Source organism: Nansenia antarctica, assembly GCF_963989245.1.
Source record: "Nansenia antarctica genome assembly, chromosome: 9".
NCBI lineage: Eukaryota > Metazoa > Chordata > Actinopteri > Argentiniformes > Microstomatidae > Nansenia > Nansenia antarctica.
This window is the reverse complement of record NC_137679.1, coordinates 468442-485562: the sequence shown is the minus strand read 5'-3', so window position 1 is coordinate 485562 and position 17121 is coordinate 468442. Positions and strand designations below refer to the sequence as shown.

Sequence of the window (17121 nt, the reverse complement as noted above, 5' to 3'; positions counted from 1 at the left end):
CGAGGTACAGGTAGAGTGGGCGGGTGATGTCCTGTTCTATTGTGGTTGTGATGCGTGAGAACAGGCCCTGTTGTTTAGTGCTGTGAGGTTGGGTGTGGGGAGTCCAGTTATCCTGGCAGCAGTGTTGGTGATGCGTGTGAGTTAAGACACGCACAGTGTGTATATGTCATACAACAAACAACCAGACACAGACTCAATGCATCCGTCACATAGATATCTGCAGCTTACTGTGTGGACCGGTTTAACATTTCATAACGATAATATCAATCTACGCTAGCTAATCGCTAGCTCATGGGAGGGCGGCTGTGGCTCAGCCGGTAGAGCCGGCGTCTAATGTTCGTAAAGTCGGCAGCTCGCAGCGGTTGGAATCCCCGGTGGGCCATGTGTCAAAGTGTCCATGAGCAAGGCACTAAACCCCTAATTGCTCCGGGGGGGGGGGGGGGGTAGCCTACAGGGCTGTGACCCCTTGCCTAGATGCCCCCTCTAGATGCAACCCTCTAGAGCATAAATGCATTTCGTTATACTCGAACTGAGCAAATGACAAACTTTGAATCCCTTTCCTAAAGGTTGAGTGGATGGTGAATTCACATTGAGGATGATAAAGACGTTGTTCCACCACCTCTCGGCTGCCTCACGGCAGCTCACCTTGCGACTGATCTCCTGGTCTGCAAAGCTGAAGGTCTGCTTTGGTGCCTTCTGGATGGTTCTGCTGGGTCTGGTGTCATCCTCCAGCAGCAAGCTGCTCACTGTGATCCCTGTAATGGAGACGACAATGTCGTTATCAGCTCTGGTTATTCTGAAATCAAATATATACGTACAGACTAAAGTTGTTGTTGTGAACTAGGACAACAGATATTTACACTGTACACACAGTATGGAGATCAGCGTATGCCGGTCCTACACTACAGCAGGGGAAGGAAGGGGTGTGGGGCGGCTGTGTCTCAGGAGGTAGAGGCTGTGTCTCAGGAGGTAGAGGCTGTGTCTCAGGAGGTAGAGGCTGTGTCTCAGGAGGTAGAGGCTGTGTCTCAGGAGGTAGAGGCTGTGTCTCAGGAGGTAGAGGCTGTGTCTCAGGAGGTAGAGGCTGTGTCTCAGGAGGTAGAGGCTGTGTCTCAGGAGGTAGAGGCTGTGTCTCAGGAGGTAGAGGCTGTGTCTCAGGAGGTAGAGGCTGTGTCTCAGGAGGTAGAGGCTGTGTCTCAGGAGGTAGAGGCTGTGTCTCAGGAGGTAGAGGCTGTGTCTCAGGAGGTAGAGGTTGTGTCTCAGGAGGTAGAGGCTGTGTCTCAGGAGGTAGAGCCGCTGTCTAATGATCGCATGGTCGACAGATCAGCGGTTCGAACCCCGGCTGGCCACATGTCGAGGTGTCCTTGGGCAAGACACTGAACCCCAAATTGTTCCCAATGAGCGGGCCGGCGCCTTGCATGGTAGCTTGCTGCCTTTGGTGTGTGAATGTGTGTGTGAATGGGTGAATGAGAGGCCGTTGTAAAGCGCTTTGGATAAAAGGCGCTGTATAAGTCAGTCTATATAAGTCAGTCCATTTACCATTTTACCATTTTACCATTTTACCATTGGTCTACTCCACTAGAACCACTAGACTCTAGTCTAGTGAGCTGAAGTCCATTTACCACTGAAGTGACGAGGGCAGTTACCTTTGTCCTTCACCATCTTCCTGATCAGCTGTTTCAGCTCAAGTCTCTCCTCTTCCAGACGTTCAATCTGTGGAGAGGTCAAGCTGGTCAGACGGGGTCATAATAACCCAACAAGGCTGGAAGGCTGGAGACCAGATGATCTGACGTTCTCTCTCGTCCTGCCTTACCTCTTTGGCGAGAACCTGGTTCTCCGCTTTGTAGTGGCGCTGTTGAAGAGCTTTGGTCCTCCTGAACTCAGACAAGTCCACCTCCTCTTCTGGCTCCAGCCCTGTGGAAGTCCAGGACGATGAGTACAACAATGGACCTATCGCTAAGACACGCCCCCTATCGCTAAGACACGCCCCCTATCGCTAAGACACACCCCCTTTGAAAACTCGGACAAACAAACAACGCTTCACTGACAGTGACTGAATGACATTCAATGACTTACAATGGCGGGAGTCAACTTTCTGATTTCTGATTTACCACAGCAAGTAATAGACATGTTTCATAAAGATGACAAGAATATTTAGCCTAGAAGCTTTTCACCATCAGATATTAGCAAGTTGTTTGTCTGAGTTTTCTGCCTGTCGTGACTTTTTCTGTGATATGATTGGACAATTTCTATTTTGGGGCGTGGCTTAGCGATAGCTCTATTTAGAATGAGTTCCCAACAGCTGATGTTCTAGAATACAGCTGTCACTGACGTTCTAGAATACAGCTGTCACTAATGTCCTAGAATATAGCTGTCACTAATGTTCTAGAATACAGCTGTCACTAATGTTCTAGAATACAGCTGTCACTGACGTTCTAGAATACAGCTGTCACTGACGTTCTAGAATACAGCTGTCACTGACGTTCTAGAATAGAGCTGTCACTGACGTTCTAGAATACAGCTGTCACTGACGTTCTAGAATACAGCTGTCACTGACGTTCTAGAATACAGCTGTCACTGACGTTCTAGAATACAGCTGTCACTGACGTTCTAGAATACAGCTGTCACTGACGTTCTAGAATACAGCTGTCACTGACGTTCTAGAATACAGCTGTCACTGACGTTCTAGAATACAGCTGTCACTGACGTTCTAGAATACAGCTGTCACTGACGTTCTAGAATACAGCTGTCACTGACGTTCTAGAATACAGCTGTCACTGACGTTCTAGAATACAGCTGTCACTGACGTTCTAGAATACAGCTGTCACTGACGTTCTAGAACACAGCTGTCACTGACGTTCTAGAACACAGCTGTCACTGACGTTCTAGAACACAGCTGTCACTGACGTTCTAGAATACAGCTGTCACTGACGTTCTAGAACACAGCTGTCACTGACGTTCTAGAATAGAGCTGTCACTGACGTTCTAGAATACAGCTGTCACTGACGTTCTAGAATACAGCTGTCACTGACGTTCTAGAATACAGCTGTCACTGACGTTCTAGAATACAGCTGTCACTGACGTTCTAGAATACAGCTGTCACTGACGTTCTAGAATACAGCTGTCACTGACGTTCTAGAATACAGCTGTCACTGACGTTCTAGAATACAGCTGTCACTGACGTTCTAGAATACAGCTGTCACTGACGTTCTAGAATACAGCTGTCACTGACGTTCTAGAATACAGCTGTCACTGACGTTCTAGAACACAGCTGTCACTGACGTTCTAGAACACAGCTGTCACCGACGTTCTAGAATACAGCTGTCACTGACGTTCTAGAATACAGCTGTCACTGACGTTCTAGAATACAGCTGTCACTGACGTTCTAGAATAGAGCTGTCACTGACGTTCTAGAATACAGCTGTCACTGACGTTCTAGAATACAGCTGTCACTGACGTTCTAGAATACAGCTGTCACTGACGTTCTAGAATACAGCTGTCACTGACGTTCTAGAATACAGCTGTCACTGACGTTCTAGAATACAGCTGTCACTGACGTTCTAGAATACAGCTGTCACTGACGTTCTAGAATACAGCTGTCACTGACGTTCTAGAATACAGCTGTCACTGACGTTCTAGAATACAGCTGTCACTGACGTTCTAGAACACAGCTGTCACTGACGTTCTAGAACACAGCTGTCACCGACGTTCTAGAATACAGCTGTCACTGACGTTCTAGAATACAGCTGTCACTGACGTTCTAGAATACAGCTGTCACTGACGTTCTAGAATAGAGCTGTCACTGACGTTCTAGAATACAGCTGTCACTGACGTTCTAGAATACAGCTGTCACTGACGTTCTAGAATACAGCTGTCACTGACGTTCTAGAATACAGCTGTCACTGACGTTCTAGAATACAGCTGTCACTGACGTTCTAGAATACAGCTGTCACTGACGTTCTAGAATACAGCTGTCACTGACGTTCTAGAATACAGCTGTCACTGACGTTCTAGAATACAGCTGTCACTGACGTTCTAGAATACAGCTGTCACTGACGTTCTAGAATAGAGCTGTCACTGACGTTCTAGAATATAACATCAGATAGGACTGTGTTTGTCTTCCGCTGACCGAGTCGCTGCCTGAGGTTCTCGTTCTCATCCAGGAGGTTGTTGATTCTCATCTCCAGCTGGTTGATTTCTCTGGTGGCGGCCTCGACCTCCCGGTCTCGTACTCTGATCTGGTTCTTACAGTCTTTGATCTCGGAGACGGCAGCTTCCAGACCGTCAGTGCCCTGCAGTAGATCAACACAACAATTCTTGCTTTCATAGCTACTTACATAGTTAGTTACCTACGGACCTTCGGGGACAGAGCCTTCAGCGTGGCCGCACCTACCCTCTGGAACTCCCTCCCCATAGTGGTCCGCAACACCCCCACCCACCCTGGACTCCTTCAAATCAGCCCTCAAAACCCACCTGTTCACCAAGGCATTTGGCCCCTAGTCACTGTTTCTGTTTTGTTTTGCTTGTTTTCTGTTTTGTCTGTCTGACCATTTCCTGTAAAATTGTAAAGCTCCCTTTGGTTTTATGAAAGGCGCTATAGAAATCCAAGTTATTATTATTATCATACTCTTAAAATTATCTTATCTTATCTTAATTGATCCACATTGGCAAAGCTGGTCTTTATTTATCCACATTGGGACATTTTCCCCCCCTGAAATGTCTCAAAGATGACCCTTGACCTAAATGATTTGGCTCATTGAAACTCAAGAAACTGAGAGTGCGTGACTGGAAAAACTCAGAGGCTTGGGAGACCGTGCCTTCTCACGAGCTGCACCCCGCCTCTGGAACTCTCTCCCTCAACCACTCAGAGACTCACCCTCACTCTCCACTTTTAAATCCCACCTCAAAACCTACCTGTTCTCCCACGCATACAACCTCCCCTACCCCTAACCATCTCCCCTAACCCTGCCACCCCCCTCCCCCCCTGGACATTGCTGTGTTAATTGTTCCCTGTGCCTGTTCGTTAACTCTGTGTTCTACGTGCTCATGTTATCTGTTGTTAACTCTGTGTTCTATGTGCTCATGTTATCTGTTGTTAACTCTGTGTTCTATGTGCTCATGTTATCTGTTGTTAACTCTGTGTTCTATGTGTCATGTTATCTGTTGTTAACTCTGTGTTCTATGTGCTCATGTAATCTGTTGTTAACTCTGTGTTCTATGTGTCATGTTATCTGTCGTTAACTCTGTGTTCTATGTGTCATGTTATCTGTTGTTAACTCTGTGTTCTCTGTGTCATGGTATTATTATTATTATCATTATTATCATCATCATCATCATCATCATTATCATTATTATTATTATTATTATTATTATTATTATTATTATTATTATTATTACTATCATTACTTACAGACGCGTAGAGCCTCATGCGTTTCAGAGCCTCACTGAGCTCTTTGTCCTTGTCCCTGGCGTGGGTCTCGGCCTGCCTGGCTGCGTGCTCCGCCTCCTGGGCTCTCCTCTCAGCGGCCTGCTGCTTGGTGCTCAGCTCCTCCACCTTCCTCTGCTGGATGGAGGAGGGCAGGCCTGGGGACAGACAGACAGCAGGGTTCCTCATGTTAGAACACTCATGTTAGAACACACATATTAGAACACTCGTGTTAGAACACTCATGTTAGAACACTTGTGTTAGAACACTCATGTTAGAACACTCATGTTAGAACACTCATGTTAGAACACACATATTAGAACACACATATTAGAACACTCGTGTTAGAACACACATATTAGAACACTCATGTTAGAACACTCATGTTAGAACACACATATTAGAACACTCATATTAGAACACTCATGTTAGAACACTCATGTTAGAACACACATATTAGAACACTCATGTTAGAACACTCATGTTAGAACACACATATTAGAACACTCATATTAGAACACTCATGTTAGAACACTCGTGTTAGAACACACATATTAGAACACTCATATTAGAACACTCATGTTAGAACACACATATTAGAACACTCATATTAGAACACTCATGTTAGAACACTCGTGTTAGAACACTCATGTTAGAACACTCGTGTTAGAACACACATATTAGAACACTCGTGTTAGAACACACATATTAGAACACTCATGTTAGAACACTCATGTTAGAACACTCGTGTTAGAACACACATATTAGAACACTCATGTTAGAACACTCGTGTTAGAACACACATATTAGAACACTCATGTTAGAACACTCATGTTAGAACACTCGTGTTAGAACACTCGTGTTAGAACACTCATATTAGAACACTCATGTTAGAACACTCATATTAGAACACTCATGTTAGAACACACATATTAGAACACTCATATTAGAACACTCATGTTAGAACACTCATGTTAGAACACTCATGTTAGAACACACATATTAGAACACTCATGTTAGAACACTCATGTTAGAACACACATATTAGAACACTCGTGTTAGAACACTCATGTTAGATGGTTTAATTCTACATACAGGGTTCCCACACCTTCTGAGACATCACATTCAAGCACCTTTCAAGGACTTTCAAGACTCAATTCCCTCAAATTCAAGGACCCAACACGGCATAGTTTGAGACAGATCTAGATGAGAGTTTATATAATAGGAACTATCCGCTCACAGACAACAATTAAAAAGAGAGGCTTGAATGTGTGAACACTAGATGGTCTCTTGCCTTCTCTACCACAGCACAGCAAAACTATATATTGTGAAAAATGTGTAAAATTAAGCAACACAGAGACTTATTTACTAGTTGACGAGCTAAGTAAAAACAAATGGAATATATATACATTTTTTTAGAGAGAGAGACAGAGGGTAGAAGAAGGTTTCTCCTTCTATCAGTGGCCCCGGGCCCGAGCTAGATTACTCTTCCTGCCACGAATGGTGGATTGATGATTCACTTGCTTAGCACTCAAATGTATTGATTGTAAGTCGCTTTGGAATAAGGCGTCTGCTAAATGCCAAAAATGTAAATGTAAATGTAAATGTAGAGGGGAATTCAAGCACTTTCAATGACCCATGTCTATTTTCTAAAACTTTTAAGACTTTTTTTCCCGCAAATTCACAAACACAAGGATTCCAAGGACCCGCGGGAACCCTGAGAGAGCTGACTTGCGAACAATATTTCACCAGAGACAAGAACATGTAGTTAATAGAGAAACCACAGGAGAATCACTGAGCTAAACGGTTTGTTTGAATCCCATAACATCTGTCATGGTGTCGGGTTAGGGCTGGGGTTGGGGTTACAGGGTTTTTCCTGCATAGAGAATTATGAGGCGGCCGCCTCCGTCATATTTCTAGCCGCCTCCTCCAGCTCTCAACAAAACTCTGACGGTCGTATTTTCTACAAGCGTTGCACTCGGTGGATTTCTGTCATTTCTAACTGCAATTGCGGCACTGCGCCGACGTTAGCTTTCGTTTTTGCTAGAGAAACAGCTGATAGTTGACTGCTCAAGGAGAACACATATTTGAAAGTACAGAATGCCTGAGAGCCTTATATTGCATTATATTTTGATTGGTCATCTGGTGCCTGAATATTGTGTTTTCCTTTACATAAATAATGACATTTCTACCATAAATTGATGCAGAAAGGTCACAAATTGGTGCATATCAATTCACCAGAATGCTTCATGGGTCCCCCCCGATGTCAAACACCACTGGTACCACCTCCGCCTCATTTTGAGCCAGGAAAAACCCTGGGTTAGGGTTAAAACACTGTAGAAGGTTTAATGCTTTAGTCACAATACCTTCCATATACCAGCTCATCTACCGCACTATATCACACCCCTTGTTTAACTGCAGGGCCCATGTTGCATGGGAGAGGTTTTATGAGAAGCTAACTCACCTCTGTCTTTGAGCGGTCTCTTGAGGTCCTCTATGAGCAGAGCGTTCTTCTCCATCTCCCTGGTGTACTGCTCCACCTGCTCCAACAGCATCTTGATCTGGTTGTCCCTCTCCTGCACGGCCTGGAGGTGCGGAGAAACACTTCTTTACTTTAGATAGGTTGATGACACTCTTTAAGTGACCTCAACTTTGGTCTGTGTGAACTATAAGCTTAGAGACCCATACGGCATTGAGATATCGATAAAGACTTCTTTTACTTTAGGTTGATGACACTCTTTAAGTTTAGGTGACCTCTAGGGATGCTCCGATTTATCGGCCACCGATTTAAATCGGCCGATTTCACTCCAAATGACTCGATCGGTGATCGGCAAAAATGGCCGATCGCAAAAACCGATCTTTTTTTTTTTTTCTTTCCTGGGGAAGACAGATAACTGAACAGAAAACATAGGAGGACGTAACAGTATGTAAACCATGAAGGCCACGTTTATGATGTCTTTTATACAGCCATATCGACTGACTTGGGCTTCAGGCCCTAACTGGGTGATAGGCCAGACCTTTACTATGCCATAAAAATGGGTCTGCGTTTGCTTGGTGCCTAATGGATCAAAACTTTTGTCTAAAAAGCAAAAAATATGTAGGCTATCCAGTCAGTAGGCCTACAATTATGTATTTTAAAAAAAAATCTGTATCGGTATCGGTTGATCTTGAGGAAAAAAATCGGTGATCGGTATCGGCCCCAAAAATCCAGATCGGAGCATCCCTAGTGACCTCAATCAACGTTGGTCTGTGAACTATAAGCTTAGAGACCCACAGAGACCCACATAGAGAACGTCATGAAATATTGACGATCTTGGGGAAATAAAAGTAAGGAAATGAAAGAAAGCAGAGGTATGGTAAACAGAAAAGTAGTATGGAGAGAGAACTTACACCGCAGAGCTCATAGATGACCTGGCCCCAGGGCAGTGGAGGTCAAGACAGAATGATGAAACAGAGAAGAATGAAAAGAAACACAGAGGAAGATGCAGTGGAAATGACAGGTGGAAGATCGTTTCACAAACCTCAACCACATTGCAGGAGATGAGAGATCTATAAACTCATGACATGCATCAACTCCTTATAGGCCCATAAACCGCTTTGAGCAGCTGGAAATACTACTAATATTATTATTGATTCAAATCAAATCAAAATCAAGTTTTATTTGTATAGCGCATGTCTCACAAGATGGGATTCAATGCGCTTCACATGATGACAGAACACGCAAGCAGGCAAAGGTAACAAACCTGTAAACCTGTACACCTGTAAACCTGTACACTGTGTATCCAGGAAAACTCCCTTGCAACCCTCTACTCATAGAGCGACTACTACCAGTTTGCCTACTAGCACACAGCAGCGGCCCCCAAACATACCACGTTGTCAGTATTATATATAGCAAGACAATCGGTGAGTGTGCGTTCTCCTTCCGTGCACCAACTCTCTGGAACCGTCTTCCATTGGACATCAGACAGGCAGAATCAGTGAAAGTGTTCAAAACTAAGTTAAAGACCCACCTGTTTTCTGTTGTCTATATGTCATAGGCTGTGTATTTGTGCTGCGAAATTATGTGTGTTTTTAACTTGAAATAGTTGTTTTAAATAGTTTTAAACTGTTGCTTACTTATTGTAAAGCACTTTGATGTAAAGTGCTATACAAATAAAGTTATTATTATTATACATTACATTATATATACCAGGGTTTCCGTTAACCGGTAATTACCGGTCTTTGTCCGGTAAAATTTGTTGAAGTCCGACAAATTGAAAACTCGTCGGACATAATGTCCGGTGAAAATAATTCCCTCTAAGCACAATTTGAATACAATTCGCTAAAGTTCACATTCTGATTCCTTCTATTTTAAAAAATCCCCGTATTCTCCAGTGTGCCTGTAACCGAATTAAAACTGCAGACCGAAGTCGCCATGTCTCCGCCGCCGACTGTCACTTCCACGATTTTTTCACACGCTGTCACACGTCACACGCTGCCGGTATCCAATCGTAAATCATCCAATCCCCGTTCTCTACAGACGACGCGAAATGATAAGGTGTCTCTCACCGAGTGCTGAGGGCGGGATGATTCAAACAAACCAGGAAGTGGATTATTCCGTCCGTTCGTGTTTGTGCCGCAGGTCGCGTCCGCTGTCTGCGTCTCGGTAAATGTTTTAGCCTACTCGGACCGCGAAGAGCTGGATGAAACGTAAGGATACAGTTGGATACAAGGCCGTTGGGAATGTCATACGCTTGCACCGGAGCTGGGGAGAGAGCAGGAGCTGCTCATCTTAAGCAGCGCGGGTAACCCCACACCACTAAGCCTATCGGACTGACAGACTGTTAAAAACTGTAAGTCTTGCGTTCGTTGTGTGGGAGCGGGGTGAAGAGTGAAACTGTTTGGATACAATTGACTGTGATTGAGCTGAACTGAACTTTTGGGGATTTGATGAACTGTTGAATTGACTGTGATTGAGCTGAACTGAACTTTTGGGGATTTGATGAACTGTTGAATTGATTGTGAATCAGTGGACTGAGCATTTTTGAGTTTGTGAACTGGACACTCCCAAGTTACTGCTGGTTGCATATTTGAGCAAAATGTTATACATCTAGACATTGTGGTATTTCTTTATATACGTATCCCAGCCTGCCTATCAATCGTTTCTCAATAAACAGTTATGTTCTCCTCATTGTCATACTCCCGAGTCCGATTAAGTATGATTTGACAGGCAGCTAAACGAAATGCCTTTCCAACCAGCGAGACCTGGTTATAGAAATGATGTTGTTTTATTGATAAAAAAAGGGTAAAACTGGAAAGAGAAAATAGAAAACTCACATTAATCCCAAACAATTTAACAAACTTCAGTTAACGTAATGTGGAGTCCGTTCATTGATCGATGCTGTCTGTTCAGTTCCCAGTGAGGCGCCCGTTCAGCGCTGGACATAATGGCATAGCGCGCATGCGAATCATGTTATATTATTATATATTATATAGCTCGCATCTAATCGTATCGGATGAGAAATAGACATTAAATGGCATATATAGTCAGCTACACAACAGTAATCACCGCGACAAACAGCTATATTATATTTTAATATGATGACCGGAATATCTGACGTTTGTCCGGTAAATCGAAATCTTCCCGGACACGATGTCCGACGGCAATTTTTTCTAACGGAAACCCTGATATATACATGTATTTTTTTATTAATATGTTTTTAGGGCATTTCTGCTTTATTGGGAAAGAGACAGTAGAGGTTGACAGAAAGGTGAGAGAGAGAGAGAGAGAGAGAGAGAGAGAGAGAGAGAGAGAGAGAGAGAGAGAGAGGGATGACATGAAGGATGGGTGAGAGAGAGAGAGGAGGGATGACAGGTAGGATGGGTGAGAGAGGGAGGAGGGATGACAGGAAGGATGGGTGAGAGAGGGAGAGAGAGGAGGGATGACAGGAAGGATGGGTGAGAGAGAGAGAGGAGGGATGACAGGAAGGATGGGTGAGAGAGGGAGAGAGAGGAGGGATGACAGGAAGGATGGGTGAGAGAGAGAGAGGAGGGATGACAGGAAGGATGGGTGAGAGAGGGAGAGAGAGGAGGGATGACAGGAAGGATTAGTGAGAGAGAGAGAGGAGGGATGACAGGAAGGATGGGTGAGAGAGGGAGAGAGAGGAGGGATGACAGGAAGGATGGGTGAGAGAGAGAGAGGAGGGATGACAGGAAGGATGGGTGAGAGAGGGAGAGAGAGGAGGGATGACAGGAAGGATGGGTGAGAGAGGGGGAGGAGGGATGACATGCAGGATAGAGACAGTAGAGATTCACAGAAAGGATGAGAGAGGGAGAGAGAAAGGATGAGAGAGGGAGAGAGAGAGAGAGAGAGAGAGAGAGAGGAGGGATGACATGCAGGATAGAGACAGTAGAGATTCACAGAAAGGATGAGAGAGGGAGAGAGAAAGGATGAGAGAGGGAGAGAGAGAGAGAGAGAGAGAGAGAGAGAGAGAGAGAGAGGAGGGATGACATGCAGGATAGAGACAGTAGAGATTCACAGAAAGGATGAGAGAGGGAGAGAGAAAGGATGAGAGAGGGAGAGAGAGAGAGAGAGAGAGAGAGGAGGGATGACATGCAGGATAGAGACAGTAGAGATTCACAGAAAGGATGAGAGAGGGAGAGAGAAAGGATGAGAGAGAGAGAGAGAGAGAGAGAGAGAGAGAGAGAGAGAGAGAGAGAGAGAGGAGGGATGACATGCAGGATAGAGACAGTAGAGCTTCACAGAAAGGATGAGAGAGGGAGAGAGAAAGGATGAGAGAGGGAGAGAGGGAGAGAGAGAGAGAGAGAGAGAGAGAGAGAGAGAGGAGGGATGACATGCAGGATAGAGACAGTAGAGATTCACAGAAAGGATGAGAGAGAGAGAGAGAGAGAGAGAGAGAGAGAGAGAGAGAGAGGAGGGATGACATGCAGGATATGTCGACGGCCGGAATCGAACTGGGGTCCCTGGTGATGACGTGGCTGACGCCTTAGTGCCCTGTATATTATTCATTAAATGTTGTGTTGATTATACTCTTTGAATTCTGATTATTGGGTCTTGTGTCTGTGGAATGTTCCAGATTCCATACAACCGCAAAGACATCTACCTACACTCAGTCATCAGTTCCCTACCTACTGTTACAGAAGACAACAAGATATGTCTAGGTTCTCTGCTGTTCTCAGACCTGTTGACATGTCTAGGTTCTCTGCTGTTCTCAGACCTGTTGACATGTCCAGGTTCTCTGCTGTTCTCAGACCTGTTGACATGTCCAGGTTCTCTGCTGTTCTCAGACCTGTTGACATGTCCAGGTTCTCTGCTGTTCTCAGACCTGTTGATATGTCCAGGTTCTCTGCTGTTCTCAGACCTGTTGATATGTCTAGGTTCTCTGCTGTTCTCAGACATGTTGACATGTCTAGGTTCTCTGCTGTTCTCAGACCTGTTGACATGTCTAGGTTCTCTACTGTTCTCAGACCTGTTGATATGCCTAGGTTCTCTGCTGTTCTCAGACCTGTTGCAAGGCGATGACGTTGCTCTTGTCTGTGTCCATCTGGGCTGAGCGCAGCTTCTCCCTCAGCTCACGGATCATCTGCTGGTACTCCAGAATCTCCTCATCCTTACCAGACAGCACTCTCTACGGACAGACAGACAGACAGACAGACAGACAGACAGACAGACAGACAGACAGAAGGGCCCACTGTCACTTAATTGCATTGTTTACTTTCCCGAAGGAAGATAGACACAATAGAATTCACTTTTGGAAGCATAAATGATTAGATGGTTGTTCTTAGTCCGGGATGAAGCTACATGTGAGAAGTGTGTTGTTTGTGAAGCACCCCCACCTTCCACTCCTCCACCTTGGAGCTGAGAGCGGCCATGACGGGGTCGTCCTCCGCCACCCGGCTCTGCACCTGCTCCGTCAGCTCTCTGACCTGCAGGACAACCACACACACACACACACACACACACACACACACACACACACACACACACACACACACACACGTGACCCTGATGCTTGTACAGGATTTAAAGGTCATAAATATAGTCCTCAGTCATGGTTATATCTCCTAAAAAAAAGTTGGGAAACGTTATTTCGGTCGATTCTTCATCCCCTTTATTAATACCAATTGGTATTATATATTAATATGTATTTGATATTGTAGGAAAGCCTGATTAGTCACCTTTACAACGAGGTACAACGTGTAAGGATCATGCATTCGTGGAATGAACAACACAGCTAAACGTGTAGGGTAGCGGCCCAAAATTATTTGCCAAAATCCCCCTGCAATGTTCTTCTGTTGTTATTCACTCTGGTTGACATTCCTTGTCATCATACACAGTTATCAGTGTGTATGTATGCTACTAAGTATGGTAGTATGTATGCTAGTAAGTATGCTAGTATGTATGCTAGTATGTATGCTAGTATGTATGCTAGTATGTATGCTAGTATGTATGCTAGTATGTATGCTAGTATGTATGCTACTAAGTATGCTAGTATGTATGCTAGTATGTATGCTACTAAGTATGCTAGTATGTATGCTAGTATGTATGCTAGTATGTATGCTAGTATGTATGCTAGTGTAGCCTAGCGTACCTGTAGCCTAGCGTAGCCTAGCGTACCTGTAGTCTACCGTAGCCTAGCGTACCTGTAGTCTACCGTAGCCTAGCGTACCTGTAGTCTAGCGTAGCCTAGCGTACCTGTAGCCTAGCGTAGCCTAGCATACCTATAGTCTAGCGTAGCCTAGCATACCTATAGCCTAGCGTACCTGTAGCCTAGCGTACCTGTAGCCTAGCGTACCTGTAGCCTAGCGTACCTGTAGCCTAGCTTTGCCTAGCATACCTATAGCCTAGCGTACCTGTAGCCTAGCATACCTGTAGCCTAGCATACCTATAGCCTAGCGTACCTGTAGCCTAGCGTACCTGTAGCCTAGCGTAGCCTAGCATACCTATAGCCTAGCGTACCTGTAGCCTAGCGTACCTGTAGCCTAGCGTGGTCCCTGTCCATCCTGAGCTGGTCCAGCGTGGCGTCCGTCTGCTGCACGGTGATCTTCATCTTGTTGTACTCGTCCGTCATCTTCTCCATCTCCCTGACCGACTCCTCCAGGCTGCGCTGCATCTGCTCACTCTGGGCCTTCAGGTGGGAGATCTCCTCCTCGTTACGCTACAAGGAAATGGTAAAAAGACGGACTTATACAGACTGACTTATATAGATGACTTATATAGACTGACTTATACAGGCTGACTTATACAGATTGACTTATACAGGCTGACTTATACAGATGACTTATACAGACTGACTTATACAGACTGACTTATACAGGCTGACTTATACAGACGGACTTACCGGTATATAGATGACTTATATAGATGACTTATACAGGCTGACTTATACAGGCTGACTTATACAGGCTGACTTATATAGACTGACTTATATAGACTGACTTATATAGATGACTTATACAGGCTGACTTATACAGGCTGACTTATATAGACTGACTTATACAGACTGACTTATATAGATGACTTATACAGGCTGACTTATACAGGCTGACTTATACAGACTGACTTATACAGACTGACTTATATAGATGACTTATACAGGCTGACTTATACAGGCTGACTTATACAGGCTGACTTATACAGGCTGACTTATATAGACTGACTTATATAGACTGACTTATACAGGCTGACTTATATAGATGACTTATATAGATGACTTATATAGACTGACTTATATAGACTGACTTATACAGGCTGACTTATACAGGCTGACTTATACAGATGACTTATATAGATGACTTATATAGATGACTTATATAGACTGACTTATATAGATGACTTATATAGACTGACTTATATAGATGACTTGTATAGATGACTTATACAGACTGACTTATACAGGCTGACTTATACAGGCTGACTTATACAGATGACTTATATAGATGACTTATATAGATGACTTATATAGACTGACTTATATAGATGACTTATATAGACTGACTTATATAGATGACTTATATAGATGACTTATATAGATGACTTATATAGATGACTTATATAGATGACTTATATAGATGACTTATATAGACTGAGTTATATAGACTGACTTATATAGACTGACTTATATAGATGACTTATATAGACTGACTTATATAGATGACTTATACAGACTGACTTATACAGACTGACTTATACAGACTGACTTATACAGACTGACTTATACAGACTGACTTATACAGACTGACTTATACAGGCTGACTTATATAGATGACTTATACAGACTGACTTATACAGGCTGACTTATATAGACTGACTTATACAGGCTGACTTATACAGGCTGACTTATACAGGCTGACTTATACAGGCTGACTTATATAGACTGACTTATATAGACTGACTTATATAGACTGACTTATATAGATGACTTATACAGGCTGACTTATACAGGCTGACTTATACAGGCTGACTTATATAGACTGACTTATATAGACTGACTTATATAGATGACTTATACAGGCTGACTTATATAGACTGACTTACATAGATGACTTATACAGACTGACTTATACAGACTGACTTATACAGACTGACTTATACAGGCTGACTTATATAGATGACTTATACAGACTGACTTATACAGGCTGACTTATATAGATGACTTATACAGGCTGACTTATACAGGCTGACTTATACAGGCTGACTTATATAGACTGACTTATATAGACTGACTTATATAGATGACTTATACAGGCTGACTTATACAGGCTGACTTATACAGGCTGACTTATATAGACTGACTTATATAGATGACTTATACAGGCTGACTTATATAGATGACTTATATAGATGACTTACATAGATGACTTATATAGACTGACTTATACAGGCTGACTTATATAGATGACTTATACAGGCTGACTTATACAGGCTGACTTATACATGCTGACTTATATAGACTGACTTATATAGACTGACTTATATAGATGACTTATACAGGCTGACTTATATAGACTGACTTACATAGATGACTTATATAGACTGACTTATACAGGCTGACTTATATAGACTGACTTATACAGGCTGACTTATATAGACTGACTTATATAGATGACTTATATAGACTGACTTACATAGATGACTTATACAGGCTGACTTATATAGACTGACTTACATAGATGACTTATATAGATGACTTATATAGACTGACTTATATAGATGACTTATATAGACTGACTTATATAGACTGACTTATATAGACTGACTTATACAGGCTGACTTATACAGGCTGACTTATATAGACTGACTTACATAGATGACTTATATAGACTGACTCATATAGACTGACTTACATAGATGACTTATATAGACTGACTTATACAGGCTGACTTATACAGGCTGACTTATATAGACTGACTTATATAGACTGACTTATACAGACTGACTTATATAGACTGACTTATATATATGACTTATATAGATGACTTATATAGACTGACTTATATAGACTGACTTATATAGACTGACTTATATAGACTGAGTTATATAGACTGACTTACATAGATGACTTATATAGATGACTTATATAGACTGACTTATATAGACTGACTTATATAGATGACTTATATAGATGACTTATATAGATGACTTATATAGACTGACTTATATAGACTGACTTATATAGATGACTTATATAGACTGACTT

At 43.2% G+C, this 17121-nt stretch overlaps 1 protein-coding gene across 1 annotated transcript in view; it reads right to left on the bottom strand.

Annotated features, from left to right (window-relative positions):
* Positions 1–17121, bottom strand: part of cep290 (centrosomal protein 290) — a gene marked incomplete at its 3' end in the record, with an annotated part of 134070 nt that overhangs the window by 98614 nt on the left and 18335 nt on the right. The window contains exons 5-13 of the mRNA XM_080539129.1: positions 14398–14580; positions 13259–13348; positions 12928–13050; positions 7887–8007; positions 5408–5580; positions 4127–4289; positions 1811–1911; positions 1620–1710; positions 646–755 (exon numbers count right to left, since the gene is read on the bottom strand). Of these exons, the coding sequence (XP_080395255.1) occupies positions 646–755; positions 1620–1710; positions 1811–1911; positions 4127–4289; positions 5408–5580; positions 7887–8007; positions 12928–13050; positions 13259–13348; positions 14398–14580 (1155 nt within the window). The remainder of the gene's footprint in view (positions 1–645; positions 756–1619; positions 1711–1810; positions 1912–4126; positions 4290–5407; positions 5581–7886; positions 8008–12927; positions 13051–13258; positions 13349–14397; positions 14581–17121) is intronic.